At 38.6% G+C, this 27,538-nt stretch overlaps 1 protein-coding gene across 9 annotated transcripts in view; it reads right to left on the reverse strand.

Annotated features, from left to right (window-relative positions):
- exoc6b (exocyst complex component 6B) overlaps nucleotides 1-27,538 on the reverse strand; it is a 107,715-nt gene that overhangs the window by 48,024 nt on the left and 32,153 nt on the right. For 6 of the 9 annotated variants that reach the window (XM_079810769.1, XM_079810764.1, XM_079810771.1 and 3 more), the window contains exons 7-15: nucleotides 17,035-17,205; nucleotides 14,955-15,023; nucleotides 8,715-8,798; nucleotides 7,615-7,661; nucleotides 6,930-7,050; nucleotides 5,468-5,539; nucleotides 4,722-4,819; nucleotides 3,681-3,786; nucleotides 2,821-2,930 (exon numbers count right to left, since the gene is read on the reverse strand). In XM_079810769.1, the coding sequence (XP_079666895.1) occupies nucleotides 2,821-2,930; nucleotides 3,681-3,786; nucleotides 4,722-4,819; nucleotides 5,468-5,539; nucleotides 6,930-7,050; nucleotides 7,615-7,661; nucleotides 8,715-8,798; nucleotides 14,955-15,023; nucleotides 17,035-17,205 (878 nt within the window). The remainder of the gene's footprint in view (nucleotides 1-2,820; nucleotides 2,931-3,680; nucleotides 3,787-4,721; nucleotides 4,820-5,467; nucleotides 5,540-6,929; nucleotides 7,051-7,614; nucleotides 7,662-8,714; nucleotides 8,799-14,954; nucleotides 15,024-17,034; nucleotides 17,206-27,538) is intronic. The other 3 variants (XM_079810772.1, XM_079810770.1, XM_079810768.1) reach the window with 1 other exon arrangement.

The following is a 27,538-nucleotide window of genomic DNA, read 5'->3' on the forward strand; positions in this document are numbered from 1 at the left end:
TAGACAGTGTCTCAGACACTAATCACTAATGATGATAATGGAGTAGTAATTTGGTAGGATGCAGGCTTCTACGTGTTCTCTGTCCTGAAACATGTTCCCTCATTTCCTTTAGAAAACCTCTAAACTGCAACAACTACACAAACATGCACACAAGGATTAGGATACCCAACAGAGACATCCGCTTCTAAAGTAACCAGACCTGACGAGGCGCTCAAAGAAAGAGCCAGAGACAGGGAACATCAAACGATCACAATTGAGAGGACTCGTCTTAGTACATAGCTCAATCAGAAGGAGGCAGACGGAAATGCCAACGATAGCTCTACAGACAGTGACCTTTAGCCTTGACCCCTTAACCTACTGTTCCGTTCAGGAGATTAGGAGAAGGGATGAGATATCAGATCGCAACACAACGTGACTGAGGTTAGGGGGTGGTTGGGAGATGAATGCTTAAAGATTTTAATACAAAAGGTCAAAAGTTTGATCCTAAACAGAGGTGACCAGGCAATGAAATCTGCTTGAGTAAAGCACTTACATAAGGGGCAAAAGGGGGCTAAAAAAGGAAGTATTACATTTTTTACTATCTTAAGGTGCACTATGGAAAAAAAAAAAAATTGGATAATAGCGTCAAAGGTGATGTAAACTATATGTCCAACATAAAGACATGTCTAAAATAATTTGTGAAATGAAGGCCCACGAACAAATATTATAACGATAACTACAATGATAACTATATTAGTGTCCACACCCTTGGCCATAGCCAGCTGTGAGGCCACTGAATTCCAAACATCGGTGTGGGCAGGATATTGGTGACAGGATACCACATCCGGTAAGACAAATGCAATGATCATCATGATATTATCTGTAATAAACGGTATCAACGCTATCAAAAACAGTAGCGTCATAACACTAATAAACAGAACTGTAGAACAAGAAGGTTAAAGAATGAAATATGCCAAATATGCAAACACTGGCCATGAAGAATGCTATATGCTATTTTACAATATGCTATTTAAACTTTCACAAAGTCATACTAAAACCATTCATACTGTAAGAGCACATAAAGTTCTTATTACTTATTCATACAGCAATGCTGCTTATTAATGAAAACTATTACAGTAATAAGTATTGTTGCATGAATAATAAACAAATAATACAATTACCTAGCCTATAGTAAAGTATTAACAAATTGTGAAGCAATGAACTAGGTGTAATTTAACAATGTCCATCCCCCAACACAGACAGAACAGAGAGAGTGTAGAATGTGTAGAATGGCAAAAAGGCTCTGACGAAATACATTAGTGTGTTTGTTATAGCACAATTCTTAAAACCCCACCCTTAACCTCACTAATTTTCAAACCCTGGTTACAGCCATGCCCACACCAACAGACGATAGATCTTGTGTTTATTCTAAATACTCTCTAAACATACACTATTGTTTAAATGTTTGGGGTTCGTAAGATTTTTTTGATTGTTTTTGATTTTTAAATGTTTTTATTTACTGTTTTTGGGTGTCTATCAAAAATACAGTACACATTGTAATATTGTCTAATATTATTACAATTTAAAATAACTCTTTTCTATTATTTGAATACATTTTAAAATGCAATTTATTTATGTGATAGAAAAGCAACATTTTCAGAAGCCATTACTCTAGTCTTCATTGTTACATTATCATTTCTTTGATTAATAGAAAGTTCAAAGAACAGCATTTATTTGAAATAGAAATGTGTCTTTAATGGCACATTTGATCAACTTAATGTGTCCTTACTGAATAAAAAATATTAACTTATTTCAAAACAAAACAAAAATATGGTAGAGTAATTGCAGCGCATGCTTTAAAGTTGGATGGATTTTGATTGGCTATGCAGTTATAATTGTGGACTCCACTATCCTAAGAGTTAGAGCATTTTAAAAATGTAATGGATACAGGTTTTGTTCTTGGTGTGAACGAGCCTTAACTGATAATTGAATAACTAGATTACACTGGTGCAAGTCCCAAAGTCTGCTCCCTAAATACACTCTGAATCCCATATTCAATTATACATTTTCACTGTTTGTCCCCCACCGGATGAAAATTGTAAGTCTGATCACGTAGTCAAAATCACCACACTATTTGACGCATCATTCATCTCCATAGCACAAATTGATTGGAATGAGCAAGTCAAGTTTAATACATAGGGTTTCCTAAGTATTATGATCAATAATTTGCCATAAACTTACTCGAACATTATATAACAAGTTGCTAAGCAGGTCTTTTATTAGGAAATCCACAAGTGCTGCTGTTTTCACAACTGTTTGTTTTCTACACTTGTGAAATGGACTTCTCCATTTCTCTTCTGAGAAATATCATAAAGGGAGATCATACCGAAACAACATTTCACAGAGCCATTTATTCTGTCCAACAGTCTGCAGACTGGGAATTCAGGGTAGGCCACACTAAACAGCTCGGCGCATCTGGCAACCTCATCAGTAATTCTAAGAACTCATAAACTGACCAGAGATCAGTCAACACTGGGAGAAATTCCTTGAAATAACACCCACTAGCACCAGGCACGCAATTAATTAGGAAAACACACAGAAACTGTTTGGTGCAGACAGAACTTCCTCTCTGAGGTTCAGCGGCTACTCTAGGGGATAGACAAAGACAATGGGGTGGGTTTGGTGATATAACAGAAGAATGAAAGGTGAAACAAAAAGGCAGTTCAAAAATAGGTATGTAAACTGGCATCCAGGCAGCATGATTTGCTAATGAGAACATTTGGACGGAGGGGTTATATATGCAGGTGTAAAACAGATTAAAGTGTGTTTGCACGCTCGTACCTAAGGTGCAAGTCCTCGGAGTATTTCAGGCAGGCGTAGATGAATTCTTTGAGTTGTGAGTATACTTTAGGCACAAATTCAGAAAATGGCAGCTTCTTCGGAAAAGGCATCTGTTTATAAAAATAAAAAACAATGAGTAAATGAATAAATCACAAAAAAAATCCCAGTACATAGAGCAATTGTTCTGGAGGACAGAAATGTGAACTAAAAGTATTCTTTAAATGTTTATTTGAGCTATAAAGTTGTCTAAATAATTCATTTGATTTGGGACTGCTTTTCTATGTGGACATTTCTGGTTCTTGGGCTGTATAACAAAATGTTTTAATCCAATCATATCTCTTTAAAAACCATGGTAGTTTCACTTAAGAAATAGTCAAGAAGTCAAGAATTAAGATTTCTTTAATACAGGCCCTGGGATGTATTTTAACAGCTGCCTTGCATTGTGTACTTCCATTGTAAGTGCTTTAAATAATCATAATTTGTGCTCGAAATAAAAAAAAATATTGACAATTTGAAACTAATGCTGTTGATAGAGCACACCAGGAATTTCCCTTTATAAAGAGAACCCAAAGGCAGTCTAACTGCATGAAAAAGAACAGCTGCAAGTGCATGCATCACCAAGAATGGTAGCATCCTTTGATTACTACAACAGTATTGGGCAGTAGTTCTTGTTGACGTCAAAGGGAGAATTCAAATGTATGGTTTAGTTCAAGTGCTTCAGAGGATGCGCATGTTAGTAATCAACTTCTTGGACAGCAGGAGGATATTTATGCATTTGTGGAGACTGGAGGGTGTGTAACCGATCGAATCTGTGAGAAAAATCTCTAGGATAAAAGCTTTCTTATGTGCCTAATGCTCACCTTGTCGAGCTCTGGATCCTGGAAGGGGAATTGGCCTGCGATCTGCTGGTACTCCTCAGGGGACGCCACGGGAATGGGGCTGTAGTTGTCCTGATCCAAGATTTGCCTAAACAACAGAATAAGTGTGAGGGAAAAAAGACCCGACTTCACAGATGAACTGATCATAGGACAACAGCAGGATATTTAAGAAGACTAAATAATCTAAAAACCATTAACTGGACTCATGAGCAGTGTGTCTGTCTGAGTGTGTATTTGTGTAACTCAGTCAAGGCTAACACACACACACACACACAACACATCTCTTTGAATGCCTGTTCCCACAGTAAAAGTCATTCAAAGACTCCAGAGCATCATTCTTTTATGGAGTGAGTCAAGTGTCTCTGACAGGGATCGAAAAACGACTCCAGCAAGGTTACAACAACCTTTCCATGTCATCAGCTCTCAAGATTCAGCCGAACAAATCGTAACTATCCCCTCCAAGGAGCCTCTACACAATTCTTTTCAACAACGAATTGACATTTTTTGTATTAAATGCTCTTTAAAAGAAACCCCAGCACAAAAAAGAAACTATTTTTCCTTGAAGCAATATGATTTAGTCATATGGGTGTAATTTGATCAGTGATTTTAGTTTATTAGTTTGGCCTGACAAAATTTCCCTGTCCTTCAACTGTCTTGTAATGCACAGCCTCTGCAAACATAAATCTCTGAGCATTACAGGTATCAGATTCAGGCAATTTCCTTAAATGGTACTTTGATACACAGCATTAAAAATGTATATTTCATAAAAAAAAATTGATGTACGGTTACCAAGTATTGAATTGCAGAACAGACAAAATGATGTACAGTAAACATAATCTGATTTAAGTTGAACACGCCTTACATTTGGGCATAACCCTATTAGTGTAATTCCTTCAGTATGGATTTCTCAAGGGTCATAAGGTGATAACCAAATCATCATTATCCTTACTCAAATGAAAAAACAAGAGATTGGGATGAAGAAAACAGAGGAAAGGGAGAGAGAAAAAGAGAGGCAGAAAGCACCTGAAGGACTGGTTCCACTTTTTCAGCAGTATCTCCCCATATTGATCCCTCATCTCCAGCAACATGTCAAACAACTGGTTTACTGGAAATCCATAACCCTGCAAAGAGAGAGAGGGGGGGGGGGGGGTAATACCCATCTCAGTTGAAAACAGGAAGAAAAGCAATGCATGCAAGTCTCAGCAGAAATCAGAATGAAATGGTGTTTATACATTTGCATTTGTCCCAACTTATTTCTTGCAACAACAAAAGAACGCATTTAATCATATCCCCAAAACACATGAAGAGTGTCAATTAATAAATACATAAAGATATTCTCCTATCATCTAAATAATTCAAGCTTGAAAACGTACCTAAAGGTATTTGTTTTTGTCGTTCACTCAGAACACATACTTGCATTCAAAAGACAATGAAAACGCATGGATCTCGACACATTACTTTTAACTTGACACTGCATTGCATGGACTGTAGGCTAGTGACATGATACATGAAATCAATGGAAAAAACGATATACTGAATAATGTTTAGTCAATGCTGTATTTGTTTGTCAAAATATTGTCTTTAAATTATTTTCTTTTCACAAAAAAAGTATTGTTATATATGATTATTTAAAAAAAAATATTTTTTAACTTGATTTAAAAAAAAATTTTGAATCATTTGACACCCCTAGTTCTTAGACGTGGTCCATCTAAACAAGACCACAACAGCTGTCTTGATGTACTATCGGGTCGGGTACTATCCCATCTCACCTGCAGTGTGTCTGCAAACAGCACTATGAGATTCTTCAGATCTAAAACCAGGTCTGGATCAGTACAATAAGACTACGGAGACACAAGAGAGAGTGATGGATTACAGCAGAAGCAGAGGAAGAAAGGCACAGGGATTTAGATTACTTCATATAAATGCTAACATAGTATCTGACGATTGCTAAGAGTATCTGGCATTAGAGCTTTTCGGTTTGTAGTCTTAAACCCCAAAGGAGAGTTGGTCTTTTTGAGCCATAGGTTCCCTCAGAATTTTAATATGTTTTAGAAAAGTGCTTTACATCAATTTATGAGTAAAATAAGGTCTGTAGTTTTCTAACTACCTAAGGTCAAAAAATACTACAAGAATAAGAGTAAACTTACGAGGACAACCATGGCAGTCCTTTTGCAGGAACTTGCAACTTACATTTTTAAAGCACATTTGAGGTGATTTACTCTGTTCAAAAGTTTGGAGTCAGTAGGATTCTTATGGGTAGGGGAGAAATTATTACTTTTATTCATCGGGTTCGTAAAATTAATTAGTTAAAAAGTTATTTTGAAGTTACTATTCATAAAAGATTCATGAAAAAAAAATATTTCTGATGGATCATGCAACACTGAACACTAGCGTAATGGCTGCTGAAAATTCAGGAAGAAATCACAGGGACATTTTTTTTTTTTTAAATATACTAAAATAGAAAACAGGAGCCAGATTCACAAAAATCTTCATGGAAAGAAGTTAAGAAATTCGGAATTTTTTAAATGTTCCTAAGTGCTATTCTTAAGAAGTTCTCAAATATTTGCTTAAGAATAAAATGAAAGGCAGGTATTGCTAAAGACTCGCTTGTTGAAAAACACCTCAAAGAATGAAAAACACCTCAAAGCTCATTTATTAACGTAGTTATCATTACAAGCATGCAGTATATATATTTTTATGACTGGCTTGAAGGGAGTTAATCACTCAGTGCAAAGTGTAAAGTTACAATAGTTATTTTAAATGAGTTATTAGTTATTAAACGAGCCTGTCTCAAGATGAGGCAGCGGTCTTTTCCATTCATTTGCGCTCTGTCTTTTTGCACTCTCTCTAGAGTGAATACGCCCTGTATCTGTGTGTGCTGCCTCGCTAGCTCCAGCTAGAGTGAATGCATCATGTATGTGCATTCACTCTAGTGATCACTGTTTTAATGAACGATGGGAGTCACTTCAGAGTACTCGTCTACATTTCTACTCTGCAAACTTTTGAGTGGTAGTCTATGTTGTACAACAAAATGTGAAAGTACAGTGTCTTCAAGTAATGGTAACCACCTTATTGTACTAGAAAACCAATATCCTAAGAACCCATCAGAAATTCCAGAGGGAATTCGTGGTGAATTAGCCTTCAAATTGATGCCCGGACTGAACAGCTTTACTACTTGTCTGTTGGCTTGTCTTGCTCAGTGTGTGTTGAGAGTGTAGTGTGCAGACATACTGAATGTGTACGCAAGGCTGCAATGGTCTTGGAAAGAGCCAGCTCCCACAATTCTTCCACATAAGCCCTGTTTACCAGGCCCTGCGTTGTGTGCAAGATATGGTCCTCCACTACAAAAAAACTATAGGACATATACAAAGAAATACAGGAACAAATCAATGAATGTTGGAAAGGGTATGAAAGAGAAACATGGAGTACTTGACAACATTATATGAAAACATTTAATTAAACTACATCAGTAATATCCCAAATGGTCACACCGAAGCTTTCCAGCACCCAAAGTCATCAAACATCCCAACAATATTGCCCCAAAAATCCCAGACATCCCACTGTGTGAGTGCCCTGAGCCTTTTTTGTGCCATTTCGGATGTTTGCAAAAGACTCCAATCCAGACACCAGCCATCCCGATATTCCCATTCAGACACTCAGAAAAACACCAATCTGCCACTCCACATCTCCAAAACCATAAATTCTAAAGCTCAGTGTTTTTCAGCAGCACTGGGATGGAGAATCAGGAAGGGCCAGAGGAAGGGGAGCATTTGGCTAAAGGAAGGGTCTGAACGCTGAGCCAAAAAAGGATTCAGCTGTTTTTATTCTCTCCTATATTAAAAATTAACGTCGTAAGCCTGTATAATTGATTTTCAGTTAATTTGGCCATTCAAAATAAAATGTGCACTGCACTTACCCAACAATTTGATTGAAGTAGCGTCTGTATCCCTCTAACGTTTCGTGCTGGAGACCAAAGGAGAGAGGAAGAAGAGTTTATGAACATCAGTCAATTAAACAGTGTACTATAACAGTTTTTATTTTATATTATTCATGAAATAACCTAGATTTAATTTACCTCAGAATTTGTTATTTCTTTGAAAGAATGTTACCTCTATTACCTCAATAATAAGTTATATTTTTTGATCAAATAACATACCTGTACAATCACATTCAGCAACACTACCAGTCAAATTTGGGGTTAGTAAGATTTTTTTTTTATGTTTTTGAAAGAAATCTCTTATGCTCACAGATTCAAAAATACAGTAAAACAGAACAGTTTTCCATTTTTATTTATTTTAAAATCTAACTGAATTTTCAGCATCATTTCTCCAGTCTTCAGGTGTCACATGATCCTTCAGAAATCCTTTCAATATGCTGATTTGGTGCTCAAGAAACATTTTTTTCTTATTAGCAATGTTAAAAACAGTCGCTTAATATAACCGCTTCCTATTTTTTAGAAAACCGTGACACATTTATTTGAAGAATCTTTTTTTTTTTTTTTTTGAAGATTCTTTGAATAGAAAGTTCAAAAGGACAGAATTTATTCTAAACAGAAATCTTTTGTTACATTACCATAAACATGTCTTTACTTTCACTTTTGATCAATTCATATTGGTCCTTGCTGAATACAATTATGAATTTCCTAGCAACAACAAAAATCTTACTAACCTCAATCTCTTGAATGGTAGTGTATACCTTAAGTATTTTGAAATGACATCAACATTATTTTGCACAGTAATATAAAAAAAACTGAAATTAATGAAATTTGGAAAATATGTCCAATTCAGCTTCGCTACATATGAATTTTCAGGCCCTAAAAAAACTATACCTTGGTGTCTAGTTCCTTGTATGCATCCATGTCATCTAAGCATACATCTGTATGTTATATAGCACTTATGACTTACCACCTCACAGTTCCTGAGAGTTTGTCAAGTGATGTTAGTGATTGGGGTGGTGCAGTGAATATGATTGGAGGGTGTCCGACAAGGCATGTGCTCAGGCGGTGTAAGGGCGTACCATGTTAGAGTGAGGTTGCAGCACAAGTCTGGCCTGTTTCCGCCGCTGCTTCCTGTAGTAGTTTTCAAACGTGTCCCGGGCACCCTGGGTAAGGCAGATACACATTCTAAGCACCTGAGTGAGAATATGGCTCTCAATTTGTGTAAACTGCTCTGTGACCAATGAGCATCAGTCATTTAAGACTTGCGTTTATACCATAAAAGCTGAAGATGACCAGCAAAAGAAACAAGAGCGGGAAGGTGATGACTGAGAGAAGCAGTTGACACAGGAAAACAGATTCCCACTTGTAGAGACCGAGCTAAACATCAAAAAAGATCATATCAGGTACTCTCTCTTCTAATCTCAAAGTACGACTCAGAATACAGTGCAGCAGAGGCTTGTGGTCTAAAAACAAAGGCCCTCATTCAGCGCTTAAAGACTTGACCCTTTTCCCAGAGTCCCAGAGCGCAGTTCCTGTCCACCTCACACAGGCTGCTATATCAAAGTCTATAAGGACACACGTCCCAGTCAGAAAAGAGAGCAGAACAACACAGAAAGCACAGAGAGACAGAGATAAAGACAGAAGAACAGAGGCAGTACGGTCGGACTTATCACTACTCCCGGTCAAGTGCCTCTGAATTTATCTAGGCAGAGCGGGTGACTGGAACTTTTATAAAAGGATAACAACAGGACAAGACTTGACCACACAGAAATGTTTTACTATAAATTACTAAGTTTGTTTTATGCAAGGAAATACTACAGTGTAAAACAGTCAAAGGACATTCCAAAAAATCATTGTGTGACATGAAATATGTCACAATAATTTGGTTTCTTATTATTTTTGTTATCTGTAATGTGCATTAGGGTGTTTTGTGGTATATTTTTTTGTTATTTAGTTATTATTTTAGTGTCATGCATTTCACCCTGATGGTGTTTTGTCTTTCTGTGTATGACCCTGTGCACTGCTTAAAAAATGCTTGCGCTACATCTGATGAGTGTAACTGGTGTGCAATGTCGTCAGACATTTTGAACTGCCAGAGGCGCTACACTTTTTCTGTAAGTGGAATACGGAAGGTGATCGGCCGGATGCTAGGTAATTTACTTTATAAAGTAAATATAAATATGGATATTTTTCTTACACAAACGCATCGATTCGCTTCAGAAGGCCTTTATTAACCCCCCAGGGCCGTGTGGAGCAGTAATATGACAGACTGATGCACTTTTATGGACTTTAAATACAACTGCCATTATAATGCTTGGATTAGCCAGGACTTTATTCAGCGATGCTAACTTCAATTGTGGCCAAAATAATGTATTACAATTCATCTGTCCCAATCTTTGGACAGGCCTTCATATGGGAGAGCTTATGACGACTAAAATGTAGTCTATGAAAAAAGCTCACTGGGCTACTACAACTTTGACAAAATAAGTATGCTGTAGATCGAAGCATGAGCTAAATGACAGAGTCTTGACTAAGGGCACAATAGTGATACTGAGACCCTTGAGGGTTTGAACTTGCAATCATTCGGTTACCAAGACCAAATAGTTTACAACTAGGCTACACCACCCCAAGACCACCCAGATGTAATGATGTGTGGGGAAGAATAAGGTTTGAGAAATAAGAATTGAAGGAGAAGCACAGAAATGGAAAATCATTATACAAATTTCAAATTACTTCAGAACAACCTTAAAGCTTTAATAACAGCAGGGATCAAACAGATACTCTGCTTTGACCACAAAGGCCTTCAGAGTACGATGAAAGACAGAAGTTGGAACAATTTAGTGAGGAACACGAAAAGAAAGTATAAAGTAACTTGCTCAACATAAAGTGCAACGACACACACAAAAACCCTTTTCACTCACAAAAAGTGTTGGGAAGTCTGATTCATTTTACTAAGTTGGTTCATTCATCAACTTATTTAAAATAATATGGATTCAATGATTCATAACCACTCGCTTTAAATTATGAGCAGCTTACAGTTTGACAAGCTGCAGGTTCAAAGTAGCTTCCCCAAAACTGAACAGTCCAAATGACAAATGACTCCTGGGGCAAATGACTCCTGCACAATATATAGTCATTGATGACACACAGACTCTTTGGAACAGGATGTATATTACCTCGGAATCCTTAAAAAGAAATTTTGGAGAAGGAAAAAAGGATGTTAGGGAAGGATGCTGTGTTCTGTGTGAAGGGAATTTAACTGAGTGTGTCCATCCTGTTGGCAATACAAACTCTTGTGTGGTTACTAGACTGAGAAGAGCAGGTCTACCAACTACAGTCTAAACCCAGTTAATCGCGTCCAAACGCTCCATCTCATATCGATGTTCCTTAACCTAAACAGTCAAAATCAAAAGGAGAACAGTGCCAACAGCAGCCATCGTGGAAAGATTCACGCTAAAGTACTGCAGAACTTCCCTACACAAAGGTCTAGTGCCTCAGATGCCTGGGTGTGGTTCTCTGGGTCAGAGAAGTAGGATGGAGGCCTGCTCTGCGGTTCTCCATCTCAAGGGTTTCCCGCTGCAGCTGGCCCATCTCAACCAGTGTGTGTTTTTACTGATCTGAACACAGACCAGAACTGTCAGAGAACTGAGACACTGTTCAGACTTTGAGTTCCATCAGGAGCAAAGAGGAGGGGTTTGAGCTGGAAGTCAGTACAGGAGAGTAACAGGACAAAAGCCGAATAGAATAGAATAGATCTATGACCATTTTACGCTACAGTTCAAAAATTTGGGGTTGGTAAGATTTAACAGAAGGTTTTTGAAAGATGCTCACCAAGGCTGCATTTATTTAATCAAAATACAGTAAAAACTGTAAAATGTTATTTCACAATTTAAAATAACTTTTTTATTTTAGTATATTTAAATATTTATTTTATTTATTCCTGTGATTTCAAAGCTGAATTTTCAGCAGCCAATACCGTCACATGATCCTTCAAAAATCATTCTAATAACATTTCTTATTATTATCAATGTTGATCATTAATATTTCTTTTGAAAACCATGAAACATTTATTTTAGGATTCTTTGATGAACAGACAGATCAAATAAGCAGCATTTACTTGAAATATATTTTTTTCATTACATTATAAAAGTATTTAATTTCATTTTTGATCAACGCTTGAAAAACTAAATTAATTAAAATATTGTACACTGACCCCAAAATGTTGAACGGTAATGTATAACGGGAAAAAACACTGGGAGTAGTTAACTTTTTGTTTTTATTATTTGTTTGTTTTGAGATTGCTAGAAAAAATTCAGAGTACTGTAGAATCTATTATATTCTAAAATGTTTTTAATAAACCATCTAAAAATCACCTTCTTTTATACATGTACAAATTTCATGTCTATGCTACATCAACCAATACATTCTATTAAAAATGATCCCAAAATGAAATAATAGATGACAGAAAGAATTCAAAAGAAATATGGAGCAAACAGAGGTAACACCAGCCTCTGATCTCTCACAGTAGCACCACTAAAGCTCAATGTCTGCAATTGAGGTCATACGGGTTTAAAGGAGAAAAATGCCAATTCATTTTGACTGTGTTCTGGCAATGTAAAAACAATAAGAGTTTATGGTAAGTGCAAGACCTTAAGGCAGAGAGGTCACACTTTCAACAGCTAAACTCAAGTATCACACTTCCTCTTTTCTCTGCTTTCCATTCTATTGCAGTCCGCTGTTCTCTTTTAATTCTACCACTCCAGAGGGATAATCTTTTTCCTCAGTCCGTTTGAACTTTATTTTCTTCGGATTCATAAAAATGTCAATTGTTTGATGGCAGTGTGAAGAAAAACTTAAAACACATTGTCTTCCATTTAAGGCTTTCAGCCAAACTTGACAAAAGGCTGTACCCTCCAACGGGCACTCTGACCTCTTTGTCTTTCAACATCCTTATTCTTTCCATCCCTCGGCTTGACTTTCTAACCAGAGTTCAACTTCCTTTCCCTCCGCAGCAGCTCCACACTTATAGTTCCAGGCCCAACAGCCATTCGGTCTCGCACACATGCGCAAAAAAAAGCGGAGGGATACCGTGGCCGGGTCACGACCCCCTGGTATGAAGGAAACCCAGGTGAACCCACTCAGCGTCTCCTGCCATCTGGAGTGCAGCCAGCTCAGGAGTCAGAGCAGAACCAAAAAAAGCACCATTGTACATCTACAGGACCAAAGTCACGAACAGATTCTATATTTGACCCTCCCTTCATACACGTTTCTCTGTCCCTCTCACTCTTTACAGTAGCGTGTAGCGGTGTTTACATGATGTTTGTTTAAATTATCTGGAGTGATGTCACTAAGGCCAATCGCCATATAAACATACAACAGTCTCAACAACTTCCTTCCTGTAGGCGCGTTCAGGACACTGAATATACAGTGAATGGGAAGTATCTGCCATAGGCGCATTGAAACACGGTGTTCATGAGTTAGCTCAACATTTAAACAAAAAAAGTCCTTCAGGGACATATAAAGTGCAATTCTGATTGTTTTTGTATAAGTAAGCAGTGTGATTTCCCAGGGTCTGAGGTGACTCAAGGGTCACCAGGGAAAGGAAACACAAAAACTTGAACATTCCTCTTTAAAACAGAAATCATTTGTTTGCTTTTTTTTCTATAACCTTAAAACAGTGTGTACCTTCCGTCTATAACTCCCTGGTCACTTTAAAACAAATCTCGTCCTTTACTTTTCCTCCCTTTCCTTTGCGTCCTCAGACGGCTCCTAGACCTGGTCTCCAGATCAGCTTTGGACTGGTCAAAAAAAGGGCAAGATGTGAACTCTAAAAGTTTCCTCTCTATCCCAAATCCCCAGCATGCCATTTTCCCCAGCTTCCATTACAAAGACTATTGTAGTAATGACAGTCCATCTGCTTGCACATGAAATTTACAGGCCGGAGGGTCATAAAAGTGACATTCCACCAACTCAAACAATTCAAGAGTCTTCATGAGGAGCTGTCAGCACGTACACTCCGAAAACAAACACGTGCGTACTTGTGTAAAAAAAACAAAACAGACGTACCCACCCAAAGCACGTAGACCTACACCAAATTCTTGATCATATTTTGAAGCTACAAGCAAATAGTTTAAAGACTCTTGACTCCATAAATACGTGTCTAGCAAGTTAAAAGTAAAATAAACAAACACATGCATTTTTTTTTTTATTACTTGTGACTGCGTCAAATTAAATATTTGTTTGTGCAGGAAATATTCCAGGATACTTTTGCTGGTAAACTATGGAGCCGTTTCCACTGGCATATTTCCGCAAGTCATCAACAAACAACTGGTGCTAGTCGCTTAGTTTCAAAATGACTAGCCACGGATTAACAGATGCATTTATAAAAAAACATATATAAATCAATGTAGGGCTGTATGATTTTGAAAATAAATATTGAGATTATTTTGACAAATACTGTGATTTTGTGATATTATAAACATCTATCAAGATATTACAGCAATTAAACCTTCACAATGAAAGTAATTTGCCAGGTTTAACAAGAACTACACATGTGAAAGTGATCTTTTTTGACTTCATATTGAGTTATGTTTTAACCCTTGGGATTTAAATTGTATTTCACTTAATCATGCAGCTATACTGTACAACAAATCAAAAATATTTATACATTATCATTCAAAAGTTTGGGGTCAGTAATGTTTTTTAATGCTTTCAAAAGAGGGTTCTCATCAAGGTTGAACTTATTTGAACAACAACTGTAAAAACGGTAATATTGTAAAATATTAGTACAGTTTAAAATGACTGTTTTCTATTATAATGTATTTAAAAATATTCTCATATGCTGATTTTGTGCTCTAGAAACATTTCTTATTATCAACGTTGAAAACAGTTGGAAACGGTGATACATTTTTTAAGATTATTTGATGAATAGAAAGTTAAAAAGAGCAATATTTATTTGAAATAGGATTTTTGTAACAACATAGAAGTCTTTACTGTCATAAAAATGGATAATTATGTATGCATTCTTGCTGACCCCTAACTTTTGAACGGTAGTATAAAACACTCACTCGATAACATTAACATGAAATTGTAGACCAACCTCTCTTACACAAACTAAAATACACACACATTTCCAGGAAACATATGCTAAAAACACACAAGACATTCTCTCCCTGAGAATTACACATTGGAGAAAAAAAAAGACCTTGGGGAACGAAGCGAGGGTTAAATGTGCAAGCGTGAGGGCCAACATAGAGATCATATTCTGATTAAAAATATCAGACAAGTCAAATCTGAAATAAAACAGAATGAAAACTCACCAATACAGTGTAGATGTGTAAACAGCGATACACAGGAGAGAAGTCCACCAAGTCATGCGCACCAGGAATCTGCAATAAAATACGAGTCAATGAGAGACACATCACTAATACAGATAAGCAGAACTAAAGCTGGATGTCAATAGGGAAAGTCAACAAGATATTTTTCAACTAGAATTTATTTTTCAAAGGGTCATGGAAAATGAATGTAGTGTTTAACATCACACAAGATTTAACATCACATTCTCTTTATTTCCCTTTAACTTAAGCCACCCTTGACCTTACCAGTATAGGAAAGACTCTTTTTCCCCAACGTAAGTGCCAAATGGCCAACTAAACAATACCAGCTTTGATCTGGTGCCCGCAAATTAGCAACCAGGGACATTCAAACCCGACTACTTCGTGGCACCACCAACAATAACCCAGAGAATGTGGAAAAAACAATTCAGTCTTGATGCACCACTGGGACAGTGCTGGAAATGTCTGCCCGGTTCAAGGATGGCGTGTTCACACCAACATTCTCCCCTACAAACAGTGTACAGACAGGACAAAGGAGCGCAAGGGGACATCGCTCAGGTGGCAAGGGGTCATTAAACGGGCACTGATCTGCATCTTTGGATACGACCGTTTCTCAGGAAGCCCCTGAGCACAGAGATTCAAGCAGATTAAAGCCTGGCACAAGCAGTTCTTCTTAGGAGCCAGGACCCAGAAGAGGAAAACATGATGACGCACAGACTGATTGAAGCATGGAGGGAAGGGAAGGGGGAAAGGTCAAATAAGAGGGCAAAAAGCAATAACCTTACAAGGGTCAGTTGAAGGTAAGATTTTCACTTATTATGGAACTATTGTGGAAATTTTGATGCTGATCAAAAAGACTTCAAAATAGTATAGTTAACAATGTTGCACCATCATAGAATTGGAGAAGACGTTATTTAAAGATGGTAACTTCAAAAATTACATTAACGTTTATTTAGCAAGTAACTTTTTGTTAGCTGCTTTGATACGAAAGTATCTGCTTAGCATAACGCAAACAGAAAACAACAGTCCATCACCAGTGCTTTGGTACAAACACAACAAGTGTCAATCTTGCGTTGCTTCAGTTTGAGCAAGGGAAAACACCATGTCAAAACAAGCAAAGAAGTCACACAATACAAACAACGCTTATCTGAGCACGTCAAAATAAAATCAACGTGAACAACAGAACGAACGCTGACGGTCTTGACTGCGTCAGCTTAATTTGTCTCTCAGGAACTAAGTGAGGATCATCCTTTCGCTCCATGCTGGTAGCTACAGCTGGGAAGCACGTCTTGCATGCCCCACACGTCTCACATTGCTGCCTCAGAGGAGCAGGGCAGCCCTAATGACACTAAACGACTGCAGAGCTGAGACGCTCCATTAAGAAAGGGTGGAGATCCTGGACTGGGCAGGCGGCCCAACAGCAAGTCCATGGGGATATTAAAGTAAAGCAGGAGAAAGGGACTGATGGAGAGGGATGGAAACAGACAGAGAAACTGGGATTTAAAGTCAATATTCAGAAATGGTTCCATTAAAAAAAAAAAAATTAAATCATGAACTAAATGATTTTCAATGTGGACAGAACACTGTGCTAAAAACTGTGACAGCGTTTTCCAGATTCCAGATACCAAGTCTGTTATTGATAAAAAAAATACTGAATCAGTAGGAGTGGTTACTGAATGAACCTGACTCACTTATTGAGTGATTAATTTCATCACGTGGTTAATTTGAAAGCGTGTTAAAAAAAAAAAAAAAAAAAAATTTTTAATAAAAAATATCCATATCAAACCTATTCAAAGAATTAGCGGAATCACTAATAGGAATCAAAACCAGAATAAGAATAGTAAGATTTCTTATAATTCCCACCAACAAGAAGGACTGACACAGAAGGAAAAAAAGAGCAAGAAAAAAGAAAATAATACCCAAAGTTACATTTAAAAAGAAGATTTCTCTTTTTTCTGGGTTCATAAGGCACCTGTGCACAAAAAAAATAGACTAAAAACAAATTGCTAAAGGCTTAAAATTATTTTAAATGCTTGACTGCTGAGGTGAATCTTTCCTCGCTCACCTCTTCCTCTTCATCCTCCACATCCAATATCCCAGAATCCTGTTCAGTGAAGGGGTTGTTTTCAGTTCTGTCCACCTCTGTGCCCGAGCAAGCCTCCTTCCATATCCTCCGTCCACTTGCTGACCGCTGCTGTGATGTCACGGCATTGTCACGAGCGATCTGCACTTGTGCCTGGAAAACAAACACACAGCTACACATGAACAGGAACATATGGAAGGACTTTCATTTTTTTGGCCTAAAAAAAGATAGAACGATCGATCGATGGAATGATGAATAGGACGACTGGATAGGATGGATAACAATTGTTTGGATTTTAAAACAAGCCAAGTGAAATTTGAATACATTTTAAATTAAATTACAAATAAAAAAACACTGATTCTATACATAAAAAAATAAATTCTTGTGACCATACCAATTTCTGCAAAACTACTTTAAAATACTTAATTATATAACAATGAAAAACTAAATTTATACAACCAATCCAATAAACCATGGGGGAGAAAGAGAGAGAGAGAGCAATAATCAACTTATTGCTATTATTATTATTTATTTATTTTTTTGGATTTTATCTTTTTTATAATTCTTTTATTTAATGTATGTACATGTATGTTGATTATTTGTAAAATTATAAATGCTTTGGCAATACATTGTAACAATTGTCATGCCAATAAAGCACAATTGAATTGAATTGAAGCGAGAGAGAGAGAGCGAGAGAGCGAGAGAGAGAGCGAGAGAGCGAGAGAGCGAGAACGAGTATATTAGTATCCCACATGTATTCAAGAAGGAACAAAGACTGATGGAAAAAGGAAAAACTTATGTCAATCATTTTCCCTGTGACATTCTAACTCAATAGCGATACTGTGCTACTGACAAAGTACGTCTTTTCCCATTAGTACCAACAAAGGAAAAGGCACCTGTGAAAAAGGATTTCCCATAAGCAGTTCAGATGAGATTTCCTCAATAGAACACTTTTCTTTAACTAACAGCGTCTGACGTCAAGACTAAGTTCAATGCTCGTGCAACCTTCTCCTTACAGGCCTCTCAAGTTATTTAGTGGGGAGCAAGATTCGGGCATGGAGGGCTCTTGAAGCAGACAACAAAAACTGCCTCTTTATTGAAGAAAAAACTAAACAAAAAGGGAATGAGAGAAAATTCCAGAACTCCAAAACACCATGAGGACAAGAGAACAGAAACCAAGCAGCAACAATGGGATACAAAGGGGGATGTTGTCTGCATGGTGGCTCCACAAAAAGGAAGTTCCAAATGCACTTATTGGACTACGCAAAGATTGAGCTCTCTAGTAGTCGTGCGTCATAGCGAGGATGTATCGGACGATGGCACATGAAGAGACCTTTGCAACTCAAGAATTTCTTCCCATTAAGAGCAGAATTAAAGGACTGTTACAGGAAATGTTGTGAACATTTAAATCCAGTCTCTTTAAGCAGACAAAACGAGGCCTATTTATAGACAAAAAGCAAAAAGGCAATAGAGAAAAAACTTCAACACCACGAGAACAAAAGAATTGAAACCAAATAGTGATAATATGATGCAAGGTGGATGTTGTGGCTGCTTGATATTTTCACAAAAAGGATTCAAGACAACACTGTTAATTCTAATTCTTCTTCTCTGAGAACGAGATGGGTCTAAACGCACTAATTGGACTATGTAAAGATTGAGCGTTGTCATTGTATTCATCATAGAATTGTGCTCCACTTATTTCTTTAGACATGTCTGAAGTTCTAGTCCTCTTCTAATCTCTAGTAGAGGCATGTGCGTCATAGCGAGGGTGTATCGGATGCAGCAGGCTACAGTAGTGTGTTGTCTATTGTGCTTCATTGGCTGTTACGTCCCACTCGTCCAGGTCGGTCCTCTCATCTTAAGTAGAGGCATTAGCGTCAGAGTGATGGGGTATGGGATCGCAAACAAAAAGAAACAAACAAACACTGAAAAATTCCTTTCCTTCAGGAGCCACCTGAAGGGCTCCATTATTAAGAACTTCTGAATTTTTACAATGAAAGACATATGTCATTAGTTAGCCACAGCTGCAGTGCAGTGACTTTGTTAATGCAGTGAAGGAACAGACCAAATAAGAGAGGAAAAAGATTATTCCTTTTGAAAAATGAAATATAAAAAGCTCATTAGTTGATAAGATGTTATGCAAGTATGTTGTACAGCACTTGTTCCCTACAGAAATATTTGTAATTGTGAATAGAGTGTAACAGAAGTAAAAATCCCATCCACTTAGCATGAGCTTTCAAATTGTTAAGTGACCTATGCTTCTGTAGAACTTCCCACGAACTCCCACTCCCATGAAGCATTGCAAATTATGTAAATCAAATCGGTCTATAGTCTCAAACAACTTGAAATAATAATTTGATTATTTTGCGATTAATATTTTTACTTTTGCTACTGCTTTCTGTAAAAAACATACATTTTTTATTTTTTTTAAACTACCTCAAACAGATTATTATACTTATAATGAATATCTATACATCAGTAGCTTTATGTTGTACGATTGTATTTTCATTCAGTTAAGTAATTTGCTTACCAACAAGGTACCAGCACTGTGTAGGTTTTGGACTATACAGCCCATCTGTATAGTCCAAAACCTACACAGTGCTGGTACCTTTTTCTTCGGTTTTCAATGAATATTCCGTTGGAGTAAAAGAATGAAAAACTTAAGGTCGGGTAGGCAATGTTTCTCATAAACACTTTTTTATTATACTGGTTGATATATGTGTGACAAGGTGGATGAGCGAGAGACATGGGGGGAGCGAGCGAGATCGGTGTGCGTGATTGAGAATGAGCGTCACCTGTGAGGCACACCAGTCTCGAGTCCTCTCATGAGGGAGCACAGAGGCATATAAGGATGAGCGACACCGGTGAAGGACGAGAGAGGACCAGGCCTGGAATTTATGTTGTATTTTGTTTACGTTTGGTTATGTGTGTGTGCGGCAGTCGTACGTGAGGGGCTGCTGCTTTTACTTTCATTTTGTGTTTGTTATTTGATTAAAAGTTGTTAAACGTACGCCGGTTCCTGCCTCCTTCTTCCCACACGAACTAACTACGTTACATTGGTGCCGAAACCCGGGAGGAAGGAGGGACATGCTGTTGAAGAGCCCATGCTGCTGAGGGGGATTGCGGTGCTGAGGAGGTCGGGCAGCGCGGATAGATGAAGACCGCGAGGGGCTGCCCGAGGTGGTGGTGCTGGAGCGAGTGAAGATCCGGTGGGACGGAGAGCTCGCTGCCGTGCCCCTGGGTCGAGATGGGGTGGCTGCCGTCCGAGAGGGAGCGAAGGAGTCGCCGGCGTTTGCAGTCTGCCATTTAGGGGAGGAGCAGGGAGCACGGGACTCGCTGCCGGCTCCCTCAGTAGGAGGATTCACCGCCAGCCGCCAGGGGGCGGAGGAGGATCGAGCCGTCCACCAAGCGTCCAGTGCCATCGCATGGCACCGCGAGGAAGAGCCTCGCGGCTGGCTGAGGAGTGAGCGGCAGTGTGTCCGGGAACCGGACCAGAATTATTTTTCTTTTCTCCTCTCTCCACTCTCTCGTCTCTGTTGCTCCTTGTGCTTCCGGCTCCGTTCTCTCACCTCTCTGTCCTTACCCCCAGGTGGGAGTACCCCCTGGCCTGCGAAGGGCGTTGAGTGTATGTGGTGAGCAGCGAGGCTGAGGGACCGTGAGAGCGGGACGAGGCTCCTCCCCTAAATGGGTAATTTAAGATGATGAGCGCCAGCTGTGTGCCGAATCAGCCCGGTGTCTCACAGAGGAGTGACGGGAGTATAAAGGAGGAGCGACGAGAGGACCAGGCCTGGATTTTATGTTGTGTTTTGTTTATGTTTGTTTGTACGTAGGCAGTCGTCCGTGAGGGGCTGCCGCCAGTTATGTTATTTATTTTATTAAAGTCTTTTTAATGTTCGCCGGTTCCCGCCTCCTTCTTCCCACACGAACAAACTATGTTACAATATGCTATATGCTGCGTTCACGCCATAACCACCGTAATTACAAGATGGCAACCTGTGACGTTCTACCCGGAGCTGTTCACGTCCTCAGACTCGGATTTATGCCTTTCTATGGCAACACTATCAACACCAAATTTAATCTGAAGCAGCAAGGTGGTACAAGTCAGAGCACAGTAAGTTATGTGCTTTGAGACATGAGGCAAAGTAACGCTCTGCTCTGGCTGCATGCCTTCATGTGTTTTTGAGGAGGTGTGGCTTTGAGAAGTGCTCTGAATGGAGGGTGTGATCTAATATTTTCAAAGCTAGCTTGCTATTGCTAGCCTTTTCTGAAATTGCCTACCCTACCTTTAAGAAGCCAAGACTGCTAAAACAGGACTATTTTAAGCAGGTTTCCCAAACACTGAAGCTTTGTTAAAGGTTCAATCATTCACAATTTACTAATAGTCCTGACCAGAGTTTTTAACATTCGTATGATTGTCTGTGGCGAACAATGGTGTTTGGTAAAAGGTGATTTCCAAATAACTAGATATAACCAACCTCTTCCTAAAATACAAAGCAGAAGACAACAAAAGCAGACGTCAGAGTGATTCTGAAGATGTAATTTCATTGTACAAACCTGCTCCTTCAGAGAAAATACACAAAGAGGAGTAAAATGTAACAAAACTGAAATAAAATTAGGCTATGAAATAGAAGTGACTGACAGAACAAAAGTGGCAGGGGGTGGGGGTTCAAAAGAAAATTCTAATTCAAGCTTGAGGTCTATAACAAAATCTTTGACTAACCGCTTCTCTACTCAACATACACACAGACTCTGTGCTCGACTGCTTACAATGGAGCCATTATTACAGCACTGGATCTCCCAATATATTTATTTTCAGATAATTTGTTAGTGGAATTAAAACAATCACAGGCTCACAGAGACTGGGCCTAATTTCCAGTGGAATTGGAACCAGTCTGCAAGTCTGGATCACAGAGCCCCTAGACAAATAGCCTGCTGTTATTAGTGGTTCGCTCGTGAGCCTTCTCGCTCCTCTGGAGTTGGGGATGGAAGAATGGAGCGGGAAGGAGGGAATGAGAGACATCCAAAGCTCAAGAGAAGCCATCTCTGCTGTGGAAATGGAAGTGGATCCACTTGAGGTTGAGGGTCTTACCCTGAAACAACCGATTTATTGCCCAAAGGTATTTGGCGGTGGTAGTGATGCCATCGGTCTTGTGACGTCAGCCTAAAGAATGTGGAAACTTCAAGTATTTCTCCATACAACATTAACAATGTGACCATAATATGCAGAGATGGACGGGCAAAAATGACTAAGAAGTGGGCAAATCCAGGGTCAAAAGAGAAAAAAATGAAATCCCTGAACAGAAGAGAAATATAAAAGATGGGTGGAAAAGGCACTCTGTTCTTCATCAGTCAGCAAAGAGCAACCGATCCATTCTTCTCCAGCTTCTACAGTCAGAATGTCTCCAACGTCACTCGACCACAAAACCACTGGAACAGAAACCCACAAAAAAGTAGAAAGAGCGACGGCACCCTTCTGTATTTAACAGCAGAAACCACTACTGAAGCAGCAAAAAGGCCACAACGAGCGCCAACATGTAAGCAGAGCAGTCACATCTGCTAGCGAGAAGTCGCAGGTCAGAACCAGGAGCCAGCGTCTGTGTCAGCAATCAAGAATAAGAGAGTGTTACAGATTGATTCTCCGAGTTAACAGAAAGCTTGTGCAAGGTGACATTAGAGCTTGATTTATCGTTCACTTGGTTTACTTTTGAGGAACAACTCCATAGCTTTACTCTAATCAGCACGTGCCGGCCTGCCGGGTTACAGCCAAAACACACACGCACATGAACGCGCGCCAAGAAGACAAATCTTACAGGACTTAAAGACATGCAAGAAAACAAACTTTAATAGGAGGAATGTGAGGCTTTGGCAAGTGCTGGCTGGACGGTCACTTTGTTCAAAGGTTACTGAAGTTTGAATATTGGTTTAACTCTACACCAACATTCCACTTCTGCAGGAGATGTTACAGAGCGGCGGAGATGGGCAGAATCAGAGATGACCTCTGCTGCCACCTGGTGGATTCAAATGGAACTACATGATGGAGAGCACTGCTGGAAAAATTACATGAGATTAAAAGTGTTTTGGCTGGTTTACAAGCCGATAATTAAGGGGGAAAATGTTGACATTTTCTGAAGAAAAAAGCAAGTGATGCAAAACCTGCTTACACAATGCCAAAATGTTGGTATGTGTGGTTTTGAACAACAATAGTCTCAGCCGCAGATGTCATGCCCACGGACCGGTGGCTGAACGTCTGATGCATATGGTACACTTATCTGGAAACACTTCAGGAGTTTCAAAGTAGTCATCTGATTGGTTGAATTCTACAGGATGTCTGTGAGACGTGTGAGTTGCGTTCTTTTACAGTCCGCCTAGAAACAAATGCCGTGACGCCAAACTCCCTCATGGAAGAAAGCTGTTGTATCTACAACTGTGACAATGAGCGCTTGCCAGGAACAACTAAACACTAGATTTTCAAAACATATGTGAAGCTTACGACTCCATTGTTGCAGTAAACTTGCACAACGTTCTTGAATGAATAATTTATAGATGCATGCCAGTCTGTTGTTGCAGGGACATCGACTTCGAATTTTACCGCCCCTAAACATGACACGGAACAAAACGAACTGGGATTGGTTGTGTTACATGTTAGTCAAACGTCCTCTTGGGCTATCCTTTACCAATGAAAGCTGCGATAGAGTCCAGAGTCTGAAGGTCTGACTACGTGAGACTAACCTTATCAAGTACCACAGCAAAAAAAAAAAATATTTCCCCCATTCAAGGTTCCTTTTTATTTTCCACCAAAACTTTTAAAACACACTTCCTTTCTCTCTTTTATTAGAAGATAAACCTGGGGATACAAAGTCAGGCTCCAGGGAAGATTGATTCATTCAAACAGTGTGTTCCCAAAAGGGAGTCGCTGAAGATCAGCTCCAGCCGTGCCCCGGATCAAGGTTTATCTCAAAGACTCAAGCAGTAGCTGAAGTCAGTGGCCAAGACTGGGTCAGACATGGATCGCGTAAGCATGAGCAGAATCTGGGTCAAAAGGAAGTTTGTGATAGGAGATGATGGAAGATGAGAGGACGCTAGGGTAGGAGGAAGAGCAGTTAACCACGTTTTGAACCCAAACAGCCACGCATGGTTAGGACACCACATGGTGATGTTGACATAAGTGTGTGTGCATTTTCCTGGATGGTTGTGCATGCTGCAAATTGTGTGGTTCAAGAGTTTGAACACCGTTCAGTACAATTAGCTGTTCTACGCCAGAGGCCACTGGAAGGGTAGGACAGGCACCCAAGAAAACACATAACCAAAATCACATGAGCCAGTGTGTTTCATTATCTTTTTGGCAATCTCGTCCACCTTACATCCAACCAATATTACACACAGGGATTAATCCTTACAGCTTATGTAAATGGTTTAAAATGGCACAAGAGCGTATTTGCGCATCTGCATGGCCCTCTATGGGGTTTTGTTACGGTCAGTAGAAATTTGCAGACAAAAAGAGGGATATTCACTGATTGTTCCCAATTTGACTTCATCTTGTGCAATATACCTTTCACCCGGTTACATGATTCCCTTCTTCTCTATTCCCAGAATCCCTTCAATAAATCCCAATACTGAATACAGATGACCAACTACACCAGGAGGTCTCAAAATCCAATCACCAAGAGGCCCAAGAGGTGGGCTAGTTGAAGAGTTGCAACAAATACAAGTGTTTTCACCATTTTAACCTAAACTACATACACTACAGTTTAAACTACTACTGTTAAAGTTATACAGTTATTGTATGTGTAGAGCTTTTCAGGACAACTCCTCTAAATCTAGTATAGGGGAGAGCGGGGCACAACCTAACGCTTTTTGACTTTCTCAGTTTGTGTAAATCCACTTGGCGTTCAGACAGTATTTCTTTTTTCCCACATTAATTGCACACATTTCTAGTACAATTATGTGGTTTTGTTTCATTAATACAGTGTATACTTTTTTCTTGATTTACCCCGAAAGAATGGAAGTGAAATGTGACAACATGCCCCATAGGTGTGGTACATTGTAACATGACCAAACGACAGCTTAAAATGTTATCTGATATAAACAAAAAAATATCCAAGACAAACTAAAATATTGTGTCAATAAAATACAATATATATAATTTATAATTAAAAATATGCACATTTTTGAGTTTGACAACAAACACGTCGCTAAATACAGCTAAACAGCATAGTTAAAAACATAATTAATAATTTCTGAACACTGACTCTGTCATTATTCACCCTTTTCTTATGGTTTCTCAGAAGAATTAATAAAAGTATAGAATATAATGGCATATTTCTAATAGGGGCTCATTGTAACGCAGTTACAACGCACCCCACCTGCGCAACTGGGATTTAAATCTTGGCTCGTGTCTTCTGCTGGTAAGATCAGCATTAAAGAACAATCTCAACTGTTAAATAACAGATATAAGATTAAAATAATATCGGATTTGTCTTATTTTAAATAAACACAAAAAACTGAGATGACAACTATACTTAAGTAAGAAATTTACTTTTGCTTTGGTTAAATACATGTTCAGTAATATATTCCAGAGATTTTTTAATTTTGGCGCTATTTTTTCTCTAAATAATGTTGATGTGGCAACTAGTAAATACACTAAGTTTCATCATCCTGGCATTTGTGGAAAGGGTTAAAAATGCGTGTTACAACTAACCCCGCGTTTGGTTGTGCCCTGCGCTCGCCTACTGCTCTGCATGTTACTGAAACAATTTTTCTTCACTCAGATAAGTCAAATTAAATCATCACTTTACAGAAATGTGACTCCCTGTAGTGCAATGTGTGATATTCAGCTATTGTAATAATACTTACCAAACCAAAATAGAAAAAGGATAAACTTTACATTTATGGATAAACTGCTTTTCATGTGTAACGAGTAACAATGTTATTCATTAAATTAATAACCCAACGAATGATAACACAATCTAATAGACGTGTATGCCCTTTGATAAACAAAGCAGAAGATCAGACTCAAAGCAGACCAGCAGAGAGTTCAAACCAAACAGTCCCATCATCCAGATTGGACTGGTGGAAACTCACCAAGTTCTGGAGCTCCAGGAGCCAACAGTTTGTTCAAACTATGGACAAGGGCACAGGCTGATGAGGAGAGGGGAAAAGGGACAAAGTGGAACGAAAGGCTGGGCTGGGGCAACTGGAAGCAGACCAGCAACAGAAGAAATGGGTATCTCTGATTACAGCTCATGGTGTCCACATGCATTTGCTCATGTCAGACAGCGAATGCATTAAAACCTGCTGGTAGAATACACATCTACCTCAGTTCTGCCTACCTGAATGAATACACATATTGTTTCATTGTCCAACTTCTCTTCTTCAACATGGTCAGAGACAAAATTAACTTTCCAAGAACCAGCGTAATTGAAGTAACTTTGAAACTCTAGCTTTCCAAGCTACACGCTACTCATAATTGAAAGTGATTCAATTACAGTAAAGCTTCTTTTGAGAAAAAGTAAATTACAAGACTTAAAAGCAAAAAAGCAGCCACATTCATTATTACATTGAAGCTGGGGAAAAAATATCGGTCTTTATATATAAAACTACATGACTATATACAGTAATTAAACATTTCATAAAAGTATATTGAAATTTTTATTTAAAAAAATGGGTTTATGAACTTGAATGCATCTTAAAATTTGCACTCTCCTTAAAAATAGAATGCATCTAAGTATTTAGCTGGAAACATCAGCAGCATTTAACTAAATATTTCAATGAACAAAAAAACTAAAAAATGCCACACTTCTGCAATGCGACTCAAACGGGTGAATCATTTCTTGAATCATTTAATTTAAACCGCCTGGACAAAAAGAAGAATAGATCAAATTTCCAATGCTTCATATAAGAGAAATGACCGTTTAGGAGAGCTCCTCAGCTTGCTTGACTGTAAAGCTGCATGCACAATAAAACGTGACATAAAAACCAGCCATGTATTGTTGCGCTACACCTGGAAAAGCTATACACTATTTGGAAAAAAACTTTGAACTACTGATAAATGTTAAGTTAGTAGTTTCACTACGTTTGTGTTCTTGAAAGTGTCTGGATGTAACAAAAAAATTTTCGCACAGTAAAAAAAGAACACGTTCTAGCACACCATCACATGCACACACCCACGCATGGCTTTTGTCTTTTTCAGGGAGGAATATCTGAACTCTTCCATGACATCTCTTTTGGCTACTTTTGCTCTCCACTGTTTCTTAATTAGGATCAGCAACTGATCCGTATTGAGAGGAACTGGAAGTGATTAGAAGAGTGGAGAACTTTCTGAAGACAATGGGATGGTGACGACTGCAAAATTATACTTAATGACGTTAGGGTGTTCTGGTGGTTGCTTACTGGCCAAGTGTCTATGACAGTGGTTCCCTTTCGAGAGTACTCTCGTATTGCGTTTGCTAAACGCTATGGGGAAATTCCTTTCCTCGAGATATTGAAG

Source organism: Gobio gobio (assembly GCF_949357685.1).
Source record: "Gobio gobio genome assembly, chromosome: 2".
In the NCBI taxonomy this organism is placed as follows: domain Eukaryota; kingdom Metazoa; phylum Chordata; class Actinopteri; order Cypriniformes; family Gobionidae; genus Gobio; species Gobio gobio.